Genomic DNA, 24,513 nt, shown 5'->3' with positions numbered 1-24,513 from the left:
TTACGAAAATATTATTAAACATCCCGCAATGAACAATAACTACAAGGTTTCATAATAAATTATTTTGTTAGACTAATTTTTTAGTGTGTTATCAACAATCCCCAATTCGGCAAAGAAATTAGGGAAAAGTTTTTAGTGCCACAAAAAAAGTGAGCTAAAAAAAAATTTCGGTACCTTTACTTTAAGGGGACACTACCTCACAACAGCATTCCACTATAAAACACGAGACAAGAATAGGCCAATTCCCGGTTAAGTCTGGACTCGCTAAAATATGACATTTGACGACATCTTCTAATGTGAAACTCAAGTCATGTCAAAACCTGTCTTGTAAGTAAGCAAATACTCGTAAAATACCACGGTGTCAAGGTAACCAACATTGCTTGGCCTGCGTATCATCACCACATTATTATTTACCCAAAAACAGGAAAACTCTATATCTGACAGGGTTTACGAACAACAAATTATTATTACAGAATGCTAAACAAAGAATTTTAAATCGTACCCTGCCACCCCTTTTCTGCACGCTTGCTTAAATTCCTGATCTCCGCCACCCGTCTTTCCAACATTTCACTCTCGGAGGCTATTTTTGAAATTACGCTTGGTTTCGTTTAGCTCGACTGTTCTCTTATAACAGACGTAAAATACGACCTTTTTTTTTTGCTAGACGATCACACGCATGTGTTCACAAACAACAATAATCCAGTACACCATGGTGACACAACTACCCATTAAACGACTATATGATCCTAAAACCAAGAAGCTCAGGAAGTCAATAGTGTTCCCACGGGTTAATGAGGTCGCCAAGACCCATCCTAGCTCATACCAGGAGAAAATAACTGTAAAGATAAAAATGACGGGGATAAATTATGAACTCGATTTCATTGATGACTGCGACGTGGTTGTGCCCGGAAAAGGTATGGTAGTCAAGATTAGTTCGATTCCTCCAAGCATCGAATCAGTATTGGCGTATAACCCAAAGCAGAAATATTTGGTGTTTCCTTATACAACTTGCAAATTGGAAAATCAACATCTCGAAGAGTCGTGCGAGTGCCATTTGGTCTATGGAAAAGACCTTGATGGAGGATTACAAGAATTCCTCGATGTCCCACATCAATTGTTGATACCTATACCTCAAAATATAAGTATACACGATGTATGTTTCGTGACAGAAATTCTTCTTCCATTTTATAACAATTTGAATAAAGTGCACTTGAATTCTGCCAATTCCAAAACCCTCATTCTTCTCAATGACATCCGTAAAGAAATCAATGAAATACTAATCATCATCAAACACTTCAACATTCCGCAATCTTCCATCGTATTTCTTGATAATTACACTATCTCCAAGCTAAAATATCCATCAATGTATTCGGGGAGATTCCAGACTGTTTTCTGTTTCAACAAATCGCTTCAGAAATTCGCCGAGTTCAGCTGTATATCAACGGGGATAGAGCTAACAAAGGCGAAATACAACATTTTTGCCAATTTTCCCATCACCCAACAATCAACCGATAGAACCTACCATTCAATGGTGCCGACATTCCACGATAAGCTAGCATGTCAGGAAGTATTGGATATATTAGCACAATTGAACACGGAACAAGAAGGACTTTCCAACACCACCTTAACCAACGTGAAACTGTCCTCCGACACAAATTCCAGCTCAACTTCATCCTCATCAACACTAACATCGACATCGGCACCTCATTTTGCCTGGATTTGGCACGAGAAAGACTATGATTTGATCAATTTTGAAGATCTCGACGTCGACAGCGATCCCAAACACCAACGCACATATCAAACAATTGACGATATGAACCGACTAATTCGATCCACTGATTTATGTAGAATATGTTATATTAGCCGATCTTACAAAAAGAAGAACTCGACTCTCTTTTTGCTGGTGTGTAAGTTTTTTTTTTTTCCTTTTTATACGAAAGGAATTTTCTCGTATTTATATAATTAAATAATATTGACATTTTTTATTTGTTCGGTAAACTGACTATACAATGTGCAGAGCTAAATACTCTACTGTCTTCCCAATTCTTTAAAAGTGTCCGTTAAAATCAATCGTAATTTGAACAAATTGATAATCCTCAATTTTTCATCGTTTAAATGTGCATTATCACTCGCTTGTCCACAGGGAATCTGTGCTGCAGGTGCATTGAAACACTTTTCTAAAAACCTAATTGACGGAATCGACCCACCTTCTCTAATGAAAAGCGGCTCCTGCTGCCAATGAGTCTGCATCTTTTCGTACAACAACGAATATACTTTGTTTGTAGGGTCACCTAACCATGGTTCTGCCTCATGGAAGATATTGATCTGGATGGAGTTCTCTGATTGGAGTCTATCAAATGAACTCTGCAACTTATTGATTAGCTGTTGTTTTATCGTAGCTAAATCTTGATTAGGGACAATACGAATTGAGATGGTGGCATTGGCAACTTGGGGTATAACTGTGTTGTTATTTGGCCCCGAAACTTGGATTTTGTGAATGGTCAATGAAGGTTCTCGCCACTTGCGAATAAGGGTACTTGACGTGGTGTGGATTACATCATGAATCTTCTCGTATAGCCCCAGTTCAGTTTGTGACATTGGCAAAATATCATCATAGAAATGGTCTAATTGGATTTGACTTGTCACAGGGTCCATCAATTGTCCCAACACATGCATCATGTCCATAGTCGGTTCCTTCAGAACACCACCATCAACCCCAGAATGACGATCGGGTTTATCCGATTTAATTATCACAGACGCATTGATAACCCCACGTAATCCATAATTCAAACATGGAGTATTATCGTCTAACCAGTACGAATTCGACAAGACAATCCAATCAATATCGCCAATCATCAGACGATGTTCATGAATGGCCTGTTGGAACCCAAACGAACCACACTCTTCTTCACCTTCAATAATGAACACGACATCACAACTCAACTCTTGCTTTTGGTATAATTCAGCAACACTGTATATCGCAGCTAACGTAGGACCTTTGTTATCACTTACACCACGAGCATATAAGTTCCCATCTCGAGCAGTCATGGTGAATGGATCAGTGGCCCAATCTTCGGCTTCGTGATTAGTAGCATCAACAACATCATAATGGGCATACCATAACAATCTAACTTTCTTATTTAATTCCAGTTGCAGTACCAGACTATCGTTCTTGGTAAATACAGAGAACACTATAGGATTACCATTATGCACAGGTAATAATCTCGTTTGATATGCGCCTAAATCAACAAGTAATCGTGAAAGGAACTGGGCACAGTGTCGACTGTCTTCAAGGTATAATTGAGGGTTTTTTGAAATTGTTCGATAGGAAATATACTTCTTCAAGGTAGAAAGTAAATTATCATTAGATAATTTGTCAGCAAGAGAAATAACTGGGGGTGTGCGATCTTCCTGTATCGGGGTAGACCGAGTGATGTCCCATAAACAAAGTGATTTGTTTCCCCCTGAAAGCAAGTATGTGACTGAATCAATAGTAAACACGGTGACGGTGTTTATTATCCCATCTTCTTCTTCAACACTCATGAGAATACTATCATGTAATGAAACATTTTTACTCTTCATGGCCAATTTAATTAATCCGGAATGAGAACATGCTTTAAAGATGGAATCATTGTAGATAGCCAAACTGAGAACTTCATTGTCTTGATGTTGCTTCTGATGAAGATTATGATTTCGTTGTAAATGAGGATGTTCTCTTAATTCAGCTGAGAAATGAAATGATCGAATTAATTGTAATGTGGTCAAATCCCATACATTGACACAGGAGTTTCCGAGCCCAACATACAACAACGAACCTTGAACCGACATTGACAAAACTGATTCTTCGTTAGCTAAACTTGTCAATTTGACCGGCGTTCCACCATTACTTGGATCAATCGACCAAATATTGATACTTCCGTCACCACCTCCAGAAATAAGATACTTGCGTTCATGAAAATCACCAATTTCTGCATTGACAATATCCATACAGTAAACATACCCATTATGAGAAAACCTTATAATATCTTCAGAACCAGCTTCAACCAATTTGAGGTGTTTTGTATGGGGTGAATTCCTCGTAGTCGATGATGAGTTCTTTCTGTAAATTTCATGCTTAGTTTGTAGTGTATTTTGTGAGCCTCCTGGTCCCTTTGAGTCGAAAAACTTATCATATCGGAAACTAGGCAATCTTTCAATATTGGATCTTGATGTAAATGAACTTTTATCGAATGACAATTTGCACCATACAATTGAGGCATTTTGGGCCCCAATGTAAACCGTGGACAGTTCATCACACCATGCAATTGAGAAAATATCTCCAATATCAACTAGTGAATATATGATATGGGTGCAGTGGAAGTCGTTTCCTGACAAATCAAACACTTTAATCAAAGAATCAGAACCGGCCACAAATAAGTAATTCTCATCCTTACTTAAACACATGGTTAATATCGATGGTGGTTGATGTTGTTGTCCACCAGCGTCTATCTCCTTAGTCAAACTGTAATCTGACAAATCGTATACTAAAATCTTACCATCCTGAGTTCCACAGAATAGCAATTTGTGCACTGGTGATGCCACACAACAAAGAATGGAAAGGGTGCGAGTCCACTTGTGAATCAATTTAGGCATATCATGGAAACTCGTATCACTGAGTGAAGGAGTAGATCCGTATGGAGGAGTACCTAATGATTCGACGTCGCTGGTGGTTTCAAAGTTGCCATATATGTTTCCTAATTTGAGTGGGGAGGAACTAACAATTGAAAGATCATTGTGGTTTAACCCAGGAGAATTTAGGCGAAGAGGTGTGGCTGCCTTTGGGGGAGTAGCTACCAAATTGTCGCCGGATGAGGTGCTATTGATAGGCAAGGTCTGACGTTTCGGTATTACTGTTTCCCCCTCGTGTATTATCTTGTTAGTGAAATTATGATACATTTCCAATGGGGAGAGTGTTGCAAAAGAATGAGTCAAGTGTGTGTGCAAACAAGTGACCACCAAAAATAGTTGGCAGTTCTTGTTTTTCTCCAGCTAAAAAATTTGGCGGGCGGCGTGAGATTTTTTTTTGGTCACTTATCGTCACGTGAGATGATCTCGCATTGTTGTTTTGTTCTTTGTGTAGCAGAAAATTTGCAGTCATTTCTTTGTTACCCAGATCTCGTTTCAGTTGTAAAGCGACCGATTAAACGGCCAAAATTCCTTCCCTGAAGTTTGCTTTTATTTTCCGCTTAATATATCTGCAGCATAGTTAAGCAACTAATTCTCCTGAATTAAAATTGTATTATCATAACCGGGAATATGTGTAATATATGAAAGACCGTGTATAGCTACTACAGCTACAGCAAGAGAGCCATTATACTATTTTTGTTTATTCTTAATAAAATCCTTTCTATTTACACTATTAATTCTCACTTACACATTACGTCTGCATCACTGATTGGTGAGTTAACAATTTTGTAATATATATATATATATATATATATAGCAATATAGGAAATGCATCATCTTCCTCAACATTCAGCTCAGACCTGTTTGTTCTGTAACATTAGAGGTGACATCCATGAAGCTTGATTTTTAATATAAGTTAATATATTCTCCGTTTATAGAAGTATTCAAGGCATTTAGTTACTAGTATATTGGTATGAAGCAGTATGTTTCCCTCGTAGTCATTCACAGATCCAGTTAAAGAATTTCCTAAATGAGGAGAATCTGTACTATGTGACAGTTTTCTGGAATATAGTCCTCTTTCTGAGGTCCACAAGTTATTTGACCGTTGTTATTGCAACAGATCTGAAGTGGCACAGGCAGACTTGTTCCTGCCTTGGCCATCAAGAATACAAGTGCTAAGGTTTTAAAGTTCATTATTCATAAATGGATTGTTATGGATATGTTAGAATAAGATTTATCATTGGAATAGGGGGAAATTACGTGATTATTTATAATTTATTCATCAAACATACCACTTTTATGGTTATTAGCATGCACTAAAACTTTCAATTCTTGTACCACGAAAAAAAATTACGTCAGGAAAATATTTCGAAAAATGATGACCTAAGATAACATAGTGTGATTTTAATGAAAAAAAAAAAAAATCTCCCAACCCAATTAATCAGCAGTCACCCAAATGTGTTGGCTGGAGTTGTGGTACTATGGTACTGATTGGAATAAAGGAACCTGTCAAATTTTTGTTTATGTTGAAAGTTCCAAAAAAAATATGTTGGCAAAATTATCATTTTCTTCAATACTTATTGTTGAGGGATAAGCTTCTTCCGGGTAACCCAGATTTTTGTTGTATTTTTGTGTTCCATTAATTTGCAGTCATTTGCAATACTTACATGGCCAGCTAAATAAATTGAAAAGTTCACACTTTTGTCAATTATAGGATTTATAGAAATAGGATTCCAAAAGTTTACCAGGTAATATCCTACCTTCTGAGAACTTCTTATTTAGATTAGAATCCCTGTAATTGCTTGGTATTTGCTTTTCCCTAGGTGCAATAAACCATTGGGTAAATATGGGTTGAATGCGATCCATTTACCTGACGCTGTGTTATTTACATTAGCCATATATTTTTAATTAACTTAAGAGAATGAAATAATTCTTTCAGCTAATTCGTCTAGCTATCATGAATTTTTGAATATATGATTTCCGGGTTGTACATTTGTATTGTCGAAGTTCGGTGATATGGTTAAAACGAGCTACATTGGAAATTTTTGTCAGCTTTTGAACTACGAAGTTGACAATTTAGACGTATGCTGAGGATTAACTCCGTTGTTCAATTATATAGTGAGGGAAATTTTCACGTCCATATCAAGTTATTATCTTTTACAATGGAATTCTAGGAGTAAGCTGGAGAGGTCAATAATACGATTGATATTATCTGAAAGCTCATTTCATCTAAAGACTTATATTGCTCAACTTTTACATTGCAATGAGTAAAATATCTTGCAACTAATACGCTTATTATTAGTTTGACTCTATTGTATTTGTCGAGTTTTGAATAAAATTGGAAAAATATTTTTATAAAATAGATTATACGAATAACCTAGTAGAAAGGGTGACCACATTGAACTTTGAGTAGTAAAGGCAACACAATAGATAAAGGTAACTACCATCCAGTTAGATCTAGGGGTCTTCATTAAGTTCTTTTTTTTTTTTAATTTATTTCGAAAGTCTTGCCAAATAGCAATTAAGTTTGCACAGTTCTTTTGGCTTAGCCATTTTCTCATAGACAAAGAAATATTGATCAAGAAAGTATCGTTTATATTTAAACAACACGAAAATGTTTTCTCTAGGATGAAATCTAGTGAGCCAAGTCGAGTAAAGTCAAGTCATTAGAATACTGTGTTTCTAGTTGGAAAAGTTTAATGGTGGGAATTGAATAGACCTTGATAAATTCCGAGGCGGATTTTTTTCAGATTATTAAAATTATCGTCTCCAATATACCACAAATATTATTTGAAATTGATCTTACTTTTGTGAACAAATCTCTGGAGATAATTTTATTTACTTGGCAAAGATCAAGGTCGGTCCAATGGTAAAAGTTGGTATTTTAAAGTCTTTTAGTAGAACTTTGGCAAGTTTTAGGTGGTATCTGGGCTAAAGTTGGACATAATTTCCCATTCAAACAATATAATTAGTTTATTCACGCCAAGATCAACCCTTAAACAATACAAGCCTTCTTTGAATTGGAAATTGGAAGATTGAGGTCAACTGAATTCCGTGCTTATAGATTATTTTTACGAGAGATTTGTATGCAGTACAGTTAAAAATAAAGTTTCAGGTTTGAAGCTCGTATTAATCTATCATACGCAATAGGGATTAAATATGATAGTTTTTGATCTATCAAGTTACACATAAGATGTAATTTCATCAAATCTACATTTATGTATATATTCCCGTAGTAGTTTAAAACAGAAGGAGGCAAACTAGTCAATTCCAGTTTATCATGCAATTCATTTTTCCAGACAACAATAGAAAAATTTCGGCACAATGCGCAGCACCGTAAAACAGCTACATAACCAAAACTTATGATACATAACCATACTTCTTGCATGTCATATTTACTAGCACCATTAAATAGACATAGTAAAACATAGCGAGCCCTAAAACTAACTCTCGTGTGACAATTAGCCCTATTAGGGCACGTTGCCCTAAACCCTAAACTTTCTCCAGAACTAGATTAATAAGAATACCAAGAAAATATTAATGCAAGAAGGGGGCCCACGAGGGCAAGAAATTAGTTGTGGTATGCAGGAAAATCGGATTTCTCCTATCTAAAATGGACCCACGTGGGGTGTGTCTCGCCATAATAAAAAATTTTTCCCATAGTTAAGATGGTCAAAAAATAAAAAAAAATGATCGAGAAGTCGTGAATTTAATTTCTTTTAATCATCCCAGATCCAAATTTGGCTAAGGAGCACACGAGGGCTAACCACGTTGGGGGATTTAAAAACTTTTTCTTGGTAATTTTCTTCTTTCTTTTTCTGCATCTTTTCTTCTTTAGTTAACAGGTCGTCTGACATTATACTGAACTAGGCAACGTGGGCTCTAACCAACTACACAATCAAACGTTCTATTTTCTCAAATAGATTTATTATTATTTTGACAGATTATACAAGTCAATAGTCACACGAGGGGTATCCATTTTAGGGCACAAGATGAAGTTCGAACATTCGCTTAAGTTTAATGCCGTTCCTGAATGGCAAGATAGTTATGTCAACTATCCTACATTGAAGAAAACTATTTACAAATTACAACAAGACCAAATTGTCAATAATGGTACTGGTGAGTCTGGGTTCATTGTTGGTTCCAACCAAACCACAGTCACTGAGTTGGTTGACGGGTTCAAGTCCAAGAGCAACAGCCAGGGCGTCCAAGAAAAATCTCGTGCTGCAACCATGCAAGGCGGGTTAAAAAATAGATTAGTCAAGAGCTTGTTTTTGCAAAGGTTCCAAAAGGGTTCCAGCTCTACTGAAATTGAAACCAACAAGGTTGAAGTTGATTCCGACTTGGAAAAGAACTCTAGTAGTGAATACACCGAAAAGGGTTCAGACACCAAGACTTATACCGAGGAAGGGTTTGATTCCGACAGTATAGCGTCTTTTAATCCAAGAAAATCTACTGATGTTATAGGGAGAATTCTTGCTTCTGAAGATGACTCCTTTGCTGACCCAAAGTCTTTGAAATTCGATGCTTTAAAGGTTTTTGCTAAACAATTGTTGGTTGAATTGGACAAAATAAATACCTTCTATAACAACAAAGAAGAAGAAGTGTTTACCAACTACGATAACTTGCTCAAGGATTTAGAATCTAACCATGTTGATATTGATGACGTTTTCAGATTTACCCAAGCTTACAACATGAACCAAGCTGCTCTTAATACCGATGACCACCACCAATATCACTTGAAGTCCACTCTTTCAAGAGTTGTTTCTAATGCTAGTGTTTTCGATACCATTAACCATTTGGGTAATGATTTCGACAACAAGGATTTGGAAAAGAATGAACAAGCTGATGAAGAATTTGATGACTCTGATGAAGATGACGATGAAGAAGATGCTCACTCTGAAGATTCTGTGTTGTTAAACCATGCTCATTTTAATGTCAAGCATCAATTGAAGGTTACCTTAAAGAGAAAGGCTATTTTGTTGTTTATTTCTCTTTCTGAATTGAAGTCATACATTGAATTAAACAGAGTTGGTTTCACCAAGATTTGTAAAAAGTTTGACAAAACTTGCAACTATTCCATCAAGCAAGATTTTATTGAAAACTTTTTACCAAACCATTCCCGTGTTTTCCTCAAGGAAACCATTGAAAACTTGGACTACAAATTAGACCACATTGTCAAAGTTTTTGCTTTCTTATCTGGCAGATTAAACTCCAAGACTTCTGTTGAAGATTTGGAACACGTCAAAGTTGACTTGAGATCTCATTTACGTGATCACATTGTCTTTGAAAGAAACACTGTTTGGAAAGACTTGTTATCCTTAGAAAAGAAGTCTTATGACATTGATTTACAAGCCAACGGTCAAAAGATGGGCGATGAAGCTAATGAAAATTCTATGTTATATATCACCATGAAGGACTTCTACTTTCCAAAGAATATCAAGATTTTCGGTCATGATCACGTTAGACTCCCAGCATCTATGATAACGTGGCAAGTGTTCAAGTTGCTTCTTATTATAGTTGTGTTTGTGGTTTTAATTGCCGTCAAGACTTTTAACGATCCAGTTCAAGGAAGAGCCCTTGCCTTGTTAGTGGCATGTGCAATGTTATGGGCTTTAGAAGCATTACCTTTGTACACTACTGGTATGTTTGTTCCTCTTTTGGTTGTTACTTGTCGTGTCTGTAAGAAAACTGGGTCCAACGAACCAATGGCTGCTGCTGATGCTGCTGCTTATATCTTAGGTACTATGTGGAACTCGACTATTATGATTTTGATTGGTGGTTTCACTCTTGCTGCTGCATTGTCTAAATATAACATTGCCAAGGTTTTATCCAGTTACATCTTGGCTTTTGCCGGTACCAAGCCAAGAAATGTGTTGTTGGCCATTATGTGTGTTTCGTTATTCTTGGCCATGTGGATTTCTAATGTTGCTGCTCCAGTCTTATGTTTCTCCTTGATTCAACCAGTTTTGAGAACTTTGCCAACTACTTCCCCAGTCAGTCAAGCTTTGGTTTTAGGTATTGCTCTTGCTTCCAATGTTGCTGGTATGGCTTCTCCAATTGCATCTCCACAAAATGTCATTGCATTGCAATATATGATTCCTAACCCAGGTTGGGGTAACTGGTTTGCCGTTGCTCTTCCAGTTTCCATCATTGCTATGTTGTTAATTTGGGTTGAATTAATCTTGACTTTTAAGATCGGTAATGTTACCTTGAAGAAGTATAAGCCAATCAAGGAAAAGTTTACTGCTAAGCAATACTTTGTTTTCGCAGTTACTTTATTGACTATTTTATTATGGTGTGTCATGACCAAGATTGAAGACACTTTTGGTGTTGCTGGTATCATTACTATCATTCCAATTGTGTTGTTCTTTGGTACTGGTTTATTAAAGGTTGATGATTTAAACAACTACCCATGGTCCATTGTTTTGTTGGCCATGGGTGGTATAGCTTTAGGTAATGCCATTACTTCCTCGGGTTTGTTATCCACCATTGCCATGGCCATGGAAAGAAGAATTAGAGAGTTCCCACTTTATGCCATTGTCGTTATTTTTGGTGCCTTGATTCTTGTCGTTGCTACTTTTGTTTCCCATACTGTTGCCGCTTTGATTATTGTTCCATTAGTCAAGGAAGTCGGTGACTCTTTACCACACCCACATCCATTGATTTTGGTTATGGCCACTGCTTTGATTGCCTCTGGTGCCATGGGTTTGCCAACTTCAGGTTTCCCTAACGTTACTGCAATCAGTATGAGAGATGAAGTTGGTAAGAATTACTTAACTGTCAACACCTTTATCACTAGAGGTGTTCCAGCCAGTATCATTGTTTATATTTGTGTTATTACCATTGGGTACGGTGTCATGTCGTCATTAAAGTTCTAGACGTTTTTAATTTTATTTTGCATCTGTTTGATTTTCTCTTTGTTTATATCTTGTATAATAATATTGTGTTTGTGATTTTGATATTGATTGTAGTAGTGTTCTAGAATTTATTTTAAAATAGTAGGAGGGGTAATTCTCCGCTTTTTTATGCATGCTGAAGCGAGTGCAAGATGATGTGCGATCATGCAGCCTATTTTTCTTGCAACCAAAATATCAACATGGCAACGAAACTACGAGATTCAGCAAAGTGATGTAATGTAATATTAAATAGATAACTAAAAAATAACCCAGATTTTTTTTTACAAAAAAGAAAAAAAGAAGCAAGAATAAAATTATATAAAAAGAAAAGCAGTAAGTAGTAGTAACTTACCCTTTAGTAGGTAGGTTCGGCCGCCGCATCTGATGATTTTGCTGACTCGGAAGGAATCTTGGCCAAATCCCCATACATATTCCTAGTGATTGCATCGAAAGTTCCTAAATCTTCAATCCTCTTTAATAATAAAGCAACAGCAGGGCCAAATGTTTCGTCCGTCAAAAGGGCTTCTGTGGAATCTGTTAATAAATTACTCTTCTTGATGGCAACATAGTAGGAATTCAAATCAATACCATCAAACACGTGATTATCGTAAAGTTTTTTAAGGACAACTCCAGCAAATTTAGGAAGGGTAGGGATGGTGATTATATCGAGAACTAAAGGCACGACAATTCCAGATTCTTCAATTGCATCAAATAATTGTTGTGCGGTCCCTTTAAATAAATTAGAATTAAGTAATGTTCCCACCATATTATTAAGTAATTGTGAAAATGACCCATCATTATCATCAGTATCACGTTTCTCTACTTCATTGACTTCTTCAATCTTTCCGTAATCGCTAAATTTCATATACGTAGTACCATTGATCATTAAATTAGCAAGTAGATCCACAGTTAAATCTGCTCCCTGGCCAAGTTCAAGAATTAAGGCGGAGATCCAGACATATTCCTTACTACCTAAAAGACCACTGGCAACTCCAGCAATGACATTTCTATTTGTTTCATTAACTAACAATCCTTGGAACACCGAGGGAAGTAATCCTGTAATGCCACTCAATAATTCCGTAGTTGACACATTCATATTGAGATTCAAACTGATGTTGGAGAAAATACTGCTGCCACCTTGTACCGCTGATAATATCAAGTCGGCAACCGTGTCCATCTTTTGTTGGGAGGAGGTGATTTCCAGTAAAAGATTGGGAATAAGACCAGAACCGGCCAATGTTTGCAACAAAGGTACCAATGAGTTGTTGGAGGCACGTTTCTCAAATTGTGGTGGTGTCAAGATTTCCTGAAGCTGAGAATCATAATCTATGGTATGACCCATTACCATCCCGAATATAGGGATGGCAGTAATTAATGAACTAAACTTCATTTGAGGTTAGGTATACTTCGTTGTGCAAAAAAAAAAATTAAGGAAATTAATGTGATAACTTGGGATGAATACCTTATATAAACTAAAAAAGGTCCAATGCAACAACTAAAAATGGTTACAAGAAAAACCCGAAAGATGAAAAATAAGGTTGGAGTTAAGTTATGGTGCCAAGATTGAAAGGTTGGATAGTGAGAAGTTTTTTTTTTTTTTTTGGATTAATTCTTAATTTGGGTTTTCCAGTTTATTTCAATTGTGGTGGTTTTGTTTTCCTACCTTGTTATGTTTATGTAAAGTGCCATGCAGCAGGTCTTCAAATTCATGTGGTTGTCTAAATCAAGTGTTGTTGAAAAATTCGTGCTATCTTTCTCTTTTCCTAATGTGGAAATATTGTTTATCCGAGCATAGGGCAAGATTTACAAAATTGGTTTTTCCTTTGGTACGCAAATACGATTAATCAGGTTGTAGGATAAAGTTTTTTGCGCATCGGACCACGCAAGCAAACATTGCTTAACGTGAAATTCCAATTTCAATAAAGTCATTCGAGTTTCCTCTGGATTAACATATGAAGGTAACCCCACATTTGAATTAAAACCTTCTTTTTTTTTTCTTTTCTCACCTTACCCACCAAGAGCCCAGAGATTCTACCGACCCACAAGAAAAAAGAAAAGTCGTGCAATCGGTGCAAAAATAAAAACATTCCTGCATAGCAATGCTTGTCCCAATTGGGATAATTCTGTACCACGACAGATCGCTCCCAGTTGAGGAAATTTCCTAATTGAGATATGTCATAGGTGTAATTTTGTTTGTAGGCATTTTGGGTGCAAAGAAAGGTACCAACCGATCTAAATGTTCGGCCATTGATTAATTATTTCCTAAAATCGAAATCGTTCTGTAAGCGGGATCTCTTGTGTAAATCGGTTAACCCTTTTTAATATAGTTCAATTCCTCTCTTTTATTTTTAATTTCTTTTCTTCAGTGTATAGATTTTCTTCAAGGCAGCAACTATCAGCATGAGGATACTTTACATAATCTCACTAGTTTGTCTATTGGTATTTGGCCAGGCTCAAGTGCTCGAGGAAGCGCTCTGGGATCTTTCGAGTCAAGTGGATGATTACGTCCATAGTAATTTCGGAGATAATGAAATTCAAGCATATGAACAATTTATGGACTTGGTAGAAGGTGGCACCGGACAACTCAATGGACTCGAAAAGAGAGCAAACTTTGAACCAACTATCGAAGAAGCTCTCAAGGCGTTTAATAGCTCGGGAATATTGTGGACTCTTTTGGACAGCCTTGCGAATCATCCAAACCGAGTAGATACAGTAGCTAATTTCACCTACAATTTTCTCAAGGGAAGAAAAATCACCATTAAAGCCGGGTCCCTCATAAATCTGCTTGGAAATGTGAGTTCTATCATTGATGTTCCCGCTATACTCAACGCCGTGATCGACTCAGGTATAGTTCAATCATTATTGGATGGAATTTTATTGGATAAAAGTTTCCAACCTAAATTGGTCAATATTGAGTACAATTTAATCATGTCTCAGAAAGACACTCTTAAATACTTATTTCAAGAGTTGTTACAAAAGCGAGAAGTTGAAGAAGACTGGTATATTAAACGAGCCGACAATGATGGGACCTTAGTCGAATTCTTTGAAAATGCTGCAGCTACATTATTTAACTCTCCTTCTGTTGGTGAGTTTGCCAGAGATACCCTCAATGCTTTGAATGACACCGGGTTCTTGGTGTATACCGTGAAACGATTTATTGGGAATGAAAAATATTTGAACATGACTGGAGCTTTGATTAGTTCGGTTGTTAGAGCTAATGTTATCCATATTGATTTCTCGGGAATTAATATTACCCGATTGGCCCAGCAGTTCCTTAAAAACCCCACGCAAGTGCTTCTAGTTGTGGAAGAGTTCTTGCAAGGAAAGTACAATTTAAATATCGGAGATAGTTTACTGAAATACGCTGATGCCATTGGGGCAAATATAAAAGCGTTGGAGGATAAGGGATTGTTTAGGCAATTGAATGATTATATATTTGAAGGAAAGGACTCAGTTTCAGGAAAGGATGCCAAGAGCGATGATCAAGAGCTGTCTGATAGTGCATCTACTGAATCTAAAAGTTCTTCTGGAGCAGTGAAGATTACAAACTTCAAATTATGCTTATCTTTATCCTTGATTGTTCCTTGGTTGTTGCTTTAATACCCTGATACAGGACTTTTTTATCTTTCTCCGTATTTAATTTACCTTTCGATCGTATAAATTAATGAATGTTTTGATTTTTTTTGAAGTATAGCCATAATTACTCTCTATCTTTTTACATCTGTAGTAGTAACCACTGGAAGGGGGTATAGATGAAGGTCATCTATCACGTGCTGCCGATAGAAGGAATTTGGAACGGCTGATACCAAAAAATATTTCCTACTCAAATTAAAAAAAAAAACCATGTCCCCACTACTTCCATTGAGCTCATAACTGGCTACACCCAAGTTTGCATCAATTCATACTTGCAGATCTACTATGAAATTCAAGATACCCAGAGAGCTAGACGTAGTCAATGACCAGCTCAGATCAAATTCCGTGTCACCTCAAAGTCCCCTAAAGAGAACTGAAGAAAATGGTTGCACCGACAACGATGATTTGGCAACACCACAAACTCCGCCGGAATCCATGGCACATCTCAACACGCAATTCCTCTCCCGCAGCTGGCATCATTCCAATGAAGATCTGAAACATATTCCTGTGAAAATAAAATCTGCAAGTATGGTACCGGTACCATTAATCTTACCTCCGGCTGAACCGGACTTGGGGAGCAGATCGCAACCTACTTCGAGACGAGGAAGTGTCGAGTATGATTCCAATTTTCGCAGATTCACACGAGCATACTTGATACCTGCTGCGAAATGGGCCTATCTGCCATTAAGCAAGAACAAAAAGAAGGTAAAGCACGATGAAGACTATATCATTGAATATTCTACGTTCAGACCATTGAGAAACTTGCCACAGTTGACATCAGCCAGGGATATTTTCATTCACTGGAGAAGAGTAGTGGAAGATGAAACAAAAATTCCATTTGACTTTCCAGAGAATTACCTCAGCGAGCGAGATTTCTCGATGTTGCTAAGTCATATAACTGAAATCATTGAACTTGAGCATGAGTTCCCCCAGAGAATAACTCAGGGTTCATCCGGGAGTTACTTCATATATGGGAGAAGACCCAATGGAGAAATATACAAAGCGGGTGTATTCAAACCGAAAGACGAAGAGCCATATGGTCCACTCCTGCCAAAATGGTCCAAATGGGCCCATAGAACTTTCTTCCCGTGTTGTTTCGGGCGGTCTTGTCTTATTCCCAATTTGGGATATATCAGTGAAGCAGCTGCATGTTGTCTCGATCGACATTTGCAATCATACATTGTTCCATTTACTGAGGTGATTTGTTTGCGATCTCCCACGTTTTTCTATTCGTATTGGGATCAGAATAGCGATGTTACGAAATTACCCCAGAAAATTGGATCATTTCAAGTGTTTCTTCAAGGATACCTGGAAGCAGACGTGTGGATACGTCAGAACCCAATACCGCTGGATCATGAAACAATACTGAATCTACCAAAATATCTGGATGTTGAAGTGGACATAAACGAGAGTGAATTTACATTCAAATGGAGCATTGAGTCGATGCGACAGTTTCAAGAAGAAGTGGAAAAACTAGTGATCTTAGATTATATAATGCGAAATACTGATCGTGGATTAGACAATTGGATGATTAGAGTAGACTGGACCCAGGTTGACTCCGACAGTAAAACCACAAAGATCATGAAACCCAAGATCAAGATCGGAGCCATTGATTCGGGATTAGCATTCCCTTGGAAACACCCCGATGAATGGCGGTCATTCCCATTCGGATGGCTCTTTCTTCCATACTCTATAATTGGCCAGCCATTCTCAATGCGAACGAGAAATCATTACTTGCCGCTTCTTACATCAAAACTATGGTGGGAACAAACGGTCAAGGGACTTCGGGGAGTGTTCACTAAAGATCAAGATTTCCAAGAAAGATTGTGGCATAAACAGTTGGCAGTACTCAAGGGACAAGCGTTCAATGTAGTTGAGATCCTAAAGTTGGGATACGCGGGCCCATTGGAATTGGCTAAACGAGAGAACTTGCTTGTGTTTGATGATGTCATGTACATGCCGGAGAATATCGATAGTAACGAAGACATATTCCGCATGCAATCTTCACTGTATGAAACAGATACCTCTCGTCAATATGATGACATACATACTCCATTACTCCCTAGTCAAGCCCATACCTACTTATCAAATAGTCTTGTGGCAATAAATGAAGACGATGTGGCAAATGGATCAGGGTACGAGCATATTAATAGAGATAGCGGCGTGAATGCTACAGGAAACAGAAGAGTTATTATAGAACGGTTAGTTAAAGAAACTAGTAGACCACCAGTATTTACATGGTGGTGATAGTCTATACATACTTGTCGTGAAATATACGGGCATAGTCATCAGAATTACCTTTGAAATCTTCTTGGTTAAGTTCAAACATTCCTCTTTCCTCTTTGATTCTAAATTGGACCATTTTCAATAATGAGTAAATCACGGAAAGTATAGGTGTAGACACACCGTTTTCTCTAGCAATTCTCATAGGGTTACCCAAGATGATTTCCAATTCCATTAATTGTCCTTTTCTCATGTCGATACACATGGAAGGAGCATAGAATAATCCGTCGCCTATGTGAATGAACTTGTCGACTTTACTAGCATCACATTCTACTCCCACGGATTTGGCAATGGCAATGACTTCCAACATGGCTGGTCTTATTAAGTCTTCATTGACGCCGTTGATTTGAAGACGAGTCACATCAAGATTGACTAATGCAGTAATGGTATTGAATACGGAATTATAGATCAATTTCTCCCATCTTGTCTTTTGAACATTCTCATCGAGAACAATTTTGTTCTTGTTATCCGGGTTTTGATAGATGCTGATAAACTCCTCAATCTTCAGTTGGGAGAGAGGGTGGCGCTTTCCTTCAGGATTGAAGTCTCCAAGGAAGACATTGTCTGGTCCCTTATTGTCAACATGACCATGGTAGTAAGTTGAGCCAATGTGCGAGATTCCACTAAGGACAAGATGGTTGGGGAATGCAGCATACATGGGCTTCTCAACTCCTAAACCGTTTTGGAGCAAGATTATTACCAGCTCAGGACTGGAGTCAACTGCAGGTTTAATAATTTGTTCACAAGTGATGGAAGCATCCGGAATGTTCTTAGTGGTGACTAATATGTAATCAAACGGACCAAATCTTTCAGCAGCATCGGTGACCGATTTAGCTACGTTGTGAGGCTTCCAGTTGGTCAACTCACCATATGTGCACGAATTAATCGAATAACCCTTGGTGGAAATAAGTTCATAGTCGGATCTGACTACTAAGGTGACTTCACATTTATTGTTGGTAGTGAGTGAAAGTGCGGAGATTGTTCCTACTCCGCCGGAACCAATAATCAACACTTTTGGTTTGGTGACTGAAGTAGCAGGTGTCATTGGTCTATATAAGTTCTATCGTGTTAGCAAAATAAGGGAAATTTCCTGGAAAAGAAACAAGTAGATCTTTTCTGGGGTAAATCAAAGTGGATGACAGGATTATATTTGTAGCAGTAAAATCTCGATGTCAAAAGGATCAAAAGAAAAGAAAAGAAAAAAAAACCTTGGATATCCGTCGCCTATTTTTCCGCTTTCGGCGCATTGACTCCGGTGATAACCGCTAACAAAAGCAAACGCCGTATATAGAATGCATATTTTATTGTATCTATTAGTCTAAAAGTCTATCCATATCCGTTTCTACAAACTCTCCTGGTCCATCGTAACTGTAATAATCTCTGGCTTGGATGATGCGAAGTTCCAAGTACTTCATCGTATCAGCATCGTTAATTTTCCCAACCAATTCTCCTGCATTTTCATTCTTTGCTGCAGCTCTCTGAGCAAGCAAAGCAGACTTATGTGTCAACTTCAAAGTCCAGCTTACAATAGTTAAAACTTGATTAACCAGAGTGGATAAATCCATATCATTCTTTTCTAATCTATCCACCAACAAAGCCAGGAATAAATCTCCTACTCCCGTAAAATAACTCTTTATCATGGGTACTTTAAACACCTTACATCCTTGACTGCTGCTGACCACGCAGAAAATATCATTAGTTTGGGAATCAAATATCTCCCCACTAACCGAGGTAATGACAATGTACGGAATATTATACTCTTGATGAAGTTTATTAATGGCCTGTATCAATGTAAGTTTACAGGTGATGCGCAAACCGGTCAACAACTCGAGTTCGAATTGATTAGGGGTTATTATATCCACGAGGTCATCCAAAAGTAATATGTTTTGGTACTCCTTGATGCATGATTTGTCAACATACATGTAATTATTATCGCCCATCACCGGATCCAACAAATAATATCCCCCATCTCGTTTCAATCTTGGAAGATGCTGAGATAACGTCCGGATGAGGTCAGCATTGGGGATATATCCACTAACTAAAGCTTTGTACTGCACGTTCAATTTAGTTTCAAGTTGAGTCAATATAGAGTCAAGTTCTTCAGGAGCAAGACTGGACCCAGCAAACGAGCCGTAACCGGTATGATTGGAGAAATTCACAGTGTTGATATTATCTACTTCCCATCCTTGGGTTTGCAAGGGGAATATAGCGGCTCGCCCTCCAACGTAGCCGTGTACTACGTGGGATTGTACGGATAGTAGTGACTTCATAATAGGCTGCTGTTGTAGTTTTGATTATAAATATATTGACGCAAAAATTTCTTTTGCAAAGTTTTTTTTTTTTCTTTGCTTGTGGTTTTTCACATTGCGAAAATTGAGTCACAAACAGTGAAGATAAGCTTAGGCCCGTACGACCAGTAAATGCGGAAAGAAAATGTGACAATTTGAACAAAAGTTGTCTTAATGGTGACTGTTACGTAGAAAAAACTTGAGGTTTTACCTCCAGTGGAACAATATCTGGATGATAGTTAGGGCGTCGTATTTATACGCTTGGTTGCTAAATTAAGAACTCGTTTAGTAAACAAGGTTAGAATGGATGAAGTAAAAGACCCTAAAACTTTGTACGAAATGATTACCCAACAAAGATTAAAACCAATAAACTGATAAGGTACCTTAAAATTTCTTGAATTTAAGATTCTTCTACACCTCAGGTGATGTGTACTTGACGTTGGACCCCCTTCAGGATATGCTGATGGTAAGGACGGGGGATTACACTTTAATATGACTGGTAACACACTGGGATAACAAATGTGTGTCTTGCGTATTTGTCAGATGATTAATCTGGGTTGATGCGCTCTTGCTAACAGTATAACAAAGATATTTGTTTTATGTTTAGTATTGAAGGTTGAATTATGATGATTTGAATTATGTGTTTAAAAAGAAGTTTGAAAATAGGGACTTTAAAGTTTGACAGGTTTGAACTTCTGCCTTCATGAAATTATGGTTATTGCAGATGTTGGGCGCAAGACTAACAATCAGATTCCCAACTTAAGATCTCCCGAGATTTGTATGCCTGAGGTTACTCTTAATGGATCCTTGCTAGAATAGGGGTTGGTATATCTAGGGAGGGGGCGGGGGGGGGGGTGTTATCTCAATCTGGACTTTAGGTTTCGTACACACACACATACACACTGTGGCATCGCTCGTAATTCTCATAACCCGATATAACTTTATCCCTTTTCAGATTGATTGCTAGCCCCCCCCCCCCCCCCCCATTTGCGCTTCTGCCTTCTACACGTGTGTATCCTCTAATCCAAAACAATCTCTATTTGTCTAAATACGAACAAAATTTAATTTTCATTTAACTTTCATTTACGAACTGATAGAATTATTTGAGGATTATTGTTTATTGTTCTGTCAAAAAATAGTTTTCGTAATTACCAACTGTGGGGTCAAAGGCGGCGGACTTACTCCCTATTTCACCTTCACCAACTCATCTGAGTGCTTACTATACGAAAATCCTTCTGGCCACGTATGCTGAATGGACAAGTGTAGTATATTTATTTTTACATGATATTTTAAAAGAATTGGTTAAAAATATCACCAGAGATAAAAGCTGGAATTAGCGCGAACTTGATACGTGCAAAGAGGAAAGCTAATAATAGCATAGAATATCAGTTGATACTGTCAACCTCGGTTTTAGAGCAGGTGAATAGGAAATCGCTTGGCATAATAGCAAGACTACAAATCTCAACCATGTCAACCCAGATCAGAAATCCGCCCAAATGCGGAACAAGAGAGTACATGCTACAACAGGGAGGTGCATTAAGAAAATTTTATACATGACAACAGTTTCTTTTCTCCATTGTTCTAACCAAATCGTACAGTATTGAAAATTATTTGATATCTCTTTACCCGAAGTAAACTTCTACATCTAGAAAAAATTGCTGTTTCTGCACCGCGTGTAACATCGTCTCTAATTTTGGGCTCCTTCCTCACTTAGACGAGAAGGATTAGGAGAAGCACAAAATCGCAAATTTCCTAAATTAAACTACAACAGGTTTAGCACCAAGAAATCAGCAACTAAATTCAGCCAACCGCAAAAAAAAAAAAATAAAATAAAAAATGTCACCGAAACGGAAAATACTTTAAAAAAATCTTAATATATGGTCATAGTTGAAAAATTATTCGACCTTTCCGCCTTTGATGATAACATCCAGCTCATAACAAAGGGAGTGGAACATTGAATAGATATCCCCTCTCCCTAAATGAAAGCCCCGATTGCACATCACCACAAAATTTTATTAGGGAAAGAAACAAACAAAACCCCTCCACACTGCACATAATGATTATGAATTATTTTCGTTTAAAATATTTTCCATATAATGCACTTCAAGAATTTTTCAATTAAATATTTCTTCGTAAGACGTGGGCCCAGACCTTTACACGTCTTGTTTCAAATTATGAAATAAACATAAACGATTGACAAGACAAATTCCAGGCTAAAGCACGTGAAAGTTAAATGTAATTTTAGAAGTAAGCATGTTGTCGTCATACCTGGCATAGTTTTTGTGGCAAGTGTTGATCCGTGCTCGCAATTGTTTTTCTATGTGTTTCCATAGTGTTCCGATTTTGTGATCTCTCACACTACCTTTGTTCTTACCTAAATTAGACACCACACACGACGAAGGCAACTACGGTAACTAACTAAAGGTACCCTTTGTACTACAACAAACATAACAGAAAAATAAACCACAAAATAAAATATAAAACATAAAAATAAATTACAGCCACGACCAAAAAATATCACGGTATGTACACGACTCCTTCCAATTTCCTTCACGAAAAGCTGCGGTGACCTTGGCGCACGTCGACCACATGCACACCCCCTTTTATTTTTTTTCATTCTCCCTTTTTGGTTGTATGATTTTAAAGTTTCAGTTTTATTTATAATTTTATTTTTTTTTGTTTGGTCATTATTTTTTTTTGAAGGTGAATGGAAAAGTATAAATCTGAATCAAATTTCCCACGTATACCTTTTCTAGAACATTAAGAATTTTCCTATTAAAGTTAATTTCAATATAATACTTTAATTATCTTGGTCTTTCTATCACCTACCACTACCAACAACATCATCAACCATGGACGCTACTGTATCCACATCCCCTTCCATCAACACCAACGCCATCAATAATACTGCTAACCCTGAGGAAGCAGTAGACATGGCTAGTTCCTTTAAGACGGCTCTTCCACCACGAAAGAGAGCCAAAACTAAGGAAGAGAAGGAGCAAAGACGTGTTGAACGTATTCTTCGTAATCGTCGTGCTGCGCATGCTTCACGTGAAAAGAAAAGGAAACACGTTGAATACTTGGAAGCTTATGTTGTCGAGCTTGAAGCTAATTTGTTGAAGGTTGAAGAAAATTTCAGTGCTGTTTCTAAATTAGTTAGTGAAGAACAGTTGAAGCTGGTTGGTTTGCAAGCTTTGAAGGATTTGTCTGAGTTGAAACAAAAGATTCATGACAATTTATCTAGTTCAAGAAAGTCGTCATCAAACAATCAAAACCACCATGATGATGATCTTGATGATGATATCGAAGAAGAAGAAGAACATGAAACTCCCAACAAGAAAAGAAAGGTGAAAACCGAAGTTGAAGAACAACAACCCCTTCAACAACAACAACCTACTCGGTCAACTAGTTTAGTTTTTGAAGAAAAGATGAGACCCATTAAACAAGAATCTAATGACTATATTACCATGGGTCATCCAATTCAGGAACCATGTAATTACCTTTCCCCCATTTCAATCAATTCTCCAATCAATTCCCCAATTGACTTGACTATGAGAACCACTTCTCAACATTCCCAATCCCCATCACCATTGTTGAGTTCTACTTCATCAAGTATTCCAACTACTCCTTCATCCTCGATGTCGTCTCCTAAACACCACGCACATATCCATGATTCGTATGAGTTGGGGCAAAATTCAGCAGTAATTTTGTCACCTGAAGATATCGACGCCATGACTTTCTACCGTTCCACCAATCCTAATCCAACCTATTACAGTTCTCTGCTTGTCCCTGAGATTTATAGCATTGTAGTAACTAATTAGATTGGTGACGGACAAAAATGTGAAACATTTAGTTTTATTGAGGCTGGCCCTTAATTATCAGTTTTGGCGTGGGTATTTTTAATTTGGTCTGCAGCACCAGTCATACCCGAATTTTTGGATTTGTTTGAAAAGTTTAGTGAAGATGGATTTATAATGACGGAAGAAGAAGACGGACACGATGAACGTATACAAGTTGGAATTGCGAATGATGATAATTACGGTTTAGATATTGAAGAGTTTTTATCATTTTAAGTTTATGTTTATTGGGTGAGAAAGAAGTGTTTGGTTCCGGAATTACTTTTTTTTGTTTATGGTTTTATTTTATCATGTATTTATAATATGGTTAGTTTGATTTTTACTGTTAGATTTTTGTTTATTGGGTGTGGTAAACCACTGATTCCTATTTAATTTTTTGATCCATACTGGGAAAAGGGTACCCTATGTTTTATATTTGAAAAAAGAAAAAAAAATTCAAAAAAAAAAATCCAAAAAAAACAAGCTGTGTTTTATATTTTGCAACTACGAATTTGGTTTTTAATATTCCTAGAAGAGAAGATGTGAATGATTCTTTGGACTCTGTCGGTTTCGTGGGAAATCCCAAGGAAAGTTTAAATCAGAATTAATCAAGAACGAGTTTCTGGCGCGCCTTTTTTGAGCAGCGACAATTCTTTAGTATATGGTTGAAGATGGTTATAGTTTTTCGATGGAGATTAGTACTACTGGATACTTTGACGATGAAAGAGTTTTGTTTCTTTTTGTTCTTTTCTTGGAGAAAGAATCTAATGTGTTGTATGTCTTGGATTTAATTTTTTATTTTTTATTTTTTATTGATTTTCAATTGGGTATTCATTATGGATATTTGAATGGGTTTGTTTGGTGTTTATAGTTCTGGTATATTAAATTGATAGATTTTTTATTGATAAC

The 24,513-nt window shown here is 37.1% G+C and overlaps 10 protein-coding genes across 10 annotated transcripts; 5 read left to right on the top strand and 5 right to left on the bottom strand. All coding sequences in view use genetic code 12, as the record gives it.

Moving 5' to 3' along the window:
- Positions 1–50: 50 nt before the first annotated feature.
- SPAPADRAFT_146412 (glutamine amidotransferase subunit) lies at positions 51–4,935 on the bottom strand (the record flags this gene model as incomplete). The annotated part of the gene is made up of 2 exons (XM_007372658.1): positions 51–4,651; positions 4,784–4,935. The coding sequence occupies 2 exons, from the start codon at positions 4,933–4,935 to the stop codon at positions 2,029–2,031; spliced, it is 2,775 nt and encodes a 924-aa protein (XP_007372720.1).
- SPAPADRAFT_58531 (uncharacterized protein) lies at positions 83–1,924 on the top strand (the record flags this gene model as incomplete). The annotated part of the gene is made up of 1 exon (XM_007372659.1): positions 83–1,924. A coding segment is annotated over one exon (742 nt), but the record flags the coding sequence as incomplete, so codon positions are not given.
- A 2,009-nt stretch (positions 4,936–6,944) lies between the features above and the next one.
- On the bottom strand, positions 6,945–8,152 carry SPAPADRAFT_58530 (uncharacterized protein; the record flags this gene model as incomplete). Its single annotated transcript, XM_007372657.1, has 1 exon — positions 6,945–8,152. One exon carries the CDS (start codon positions 8,051–8,053, stop codon positions 7,763–7,765), a length of 291 nt encoding a protein of 96 aa, XP_007372719.1.
- Positions 8,153–8,390: 238 nt separating this feature from the next.
- On the top strand, positions 8,391–11,627 carry PHO87 (SPX domain-containing inorganic phosphate transporter; the record flags this gene model as incomplete). The annotated part of the gene is made up of 1 exon (XM_007372656.1): positions 8,391–11,627. The coding sequence occupies one exon, from the start codon at positions 8,658–8,660 to the stop codon at positions 11,544–11,546; it is 2,889 nt and encodes a 962-aa protein (XP_007372718.1).
- A 163-nt stretch (positions 11,628–11,790) lies between these two features.
- On the bottom strand, positions 11,791–12,980 carry SPAPADRAFT_58526 (uncharacterized protein; the record flags this gene model as incomplete). The annotated part of the gene is made up of 1 exon (XM_007372655.1): positions 11,791–12,980. One exon carries the CDS (start codon positions 12,952–12,954, stop codon positions 11,920–11,922), a length of 1,035 nt encoding a protein of 344 aa, XP_007372717.1.
- Positions 12,981–13,928: 948 nt separating this feature from the next.
- On the top strand, positions 13,929–15,249 carry PGA45 (Pga45p; the record flags this gene model as incomplete). The annotated part of the gene is made up of 1 exon (XM_007372654.1): positions 13,929–15,249. One exon carries the CDS (start codon positions 13,965–13,967, stop codon positions 15,162–15,164), a length of 1,200 nt encoding a protein of 399 aa, XP_007372716.1.
- A 166-nt stretch (positions 15,250–15,415) lies between these two features.
- SPAPADRAFT_146401 (1-phosphatidylinositol 4-kinase) lies at positions 15,416–18,648 on the top strand (the record flags this gene model as incomplete). Its single annotated transcript, XM_007372653.1, has 1 exon — positions 15,416–18,648. The coding sequence occupies one exon, from the start codon at positions 15,483–15,485 to the stop codon at positions 17,442–17,444; it is 1,962 nt and encodes a 653-aa protein (XP_007372715.1).
- On the bottom strand, positions 16,195–18,648 carry SPAPADRAFT_58524 (uncharacterized protein; the record flags this gene model as incomplete). Its single annotated transcript, XM_007372652.1, has 1 exon — positions 16,195–18,648. The coding sequence occupies one exon, from the start codon at positions 18,523–18,525 to the stop codon at positions 17,449–17,451; it is 1,077 nt and encodes a 358-aa protein (XP_007372714.1).
- Positions 18,649–18,765: 117 nt separating this feature from the next.
- Positions 18,766–19,782, bottom strand: BUD16 (putative pyridoxal kinase; the record flags this gene model as incomplete). Its single annotated transcript, XM_007372651.1, has 1 exon — positions 18,766–19,782. The coding sequence occupies one exon, from the start codon at positions 19,748–19,750 to the stop codon at positions 18,794–18,796; it is 957 nt and encodes a 318-aa protein (XP_007372713.1).
- Positions 19,783–22,620: 2,838 nt separating this feature from the next.
- Positions 22,621–24,507, top strand: HAC1 (transcription factor; the record flags this gene model as incomplete). Its single annotated transcript, XM_007372650.1, has 2 exons — positions 22,621–23,470; positions 23,684–24,507. 2 exons carry the CDS (start codon positions 22,621–22,623, stop codon positions 23,839–23,841), a joined length of 1,008 nt encoding a protein of 335 aa, XP_007372712.1.
- Between the last annotated feature and the right edge of the window lie 6 nt (positions 24,508–24,513).

This window comes from Spathaspora passalidarum (genome assembly GCF_000223485.1).
Source record: "Spathaspora passalidarum NRRL Y-27907 unplaced genomic scaffold SPAPAscaffold_1, whole genome shotgun sequence".
NCBI classification, from domain to species: Eukaryota; Fungi; Ascomycota; class Pichiomycetes; order Serinales; family Debaryomycetaceae; genus Spathaspora; species Spathaspora passalidarum.
The sequence above is the reverse complement of the archived record's forward strand: the minus strand, read 5'-3'. Positions and strand labels throughout refer to the sequence as shown.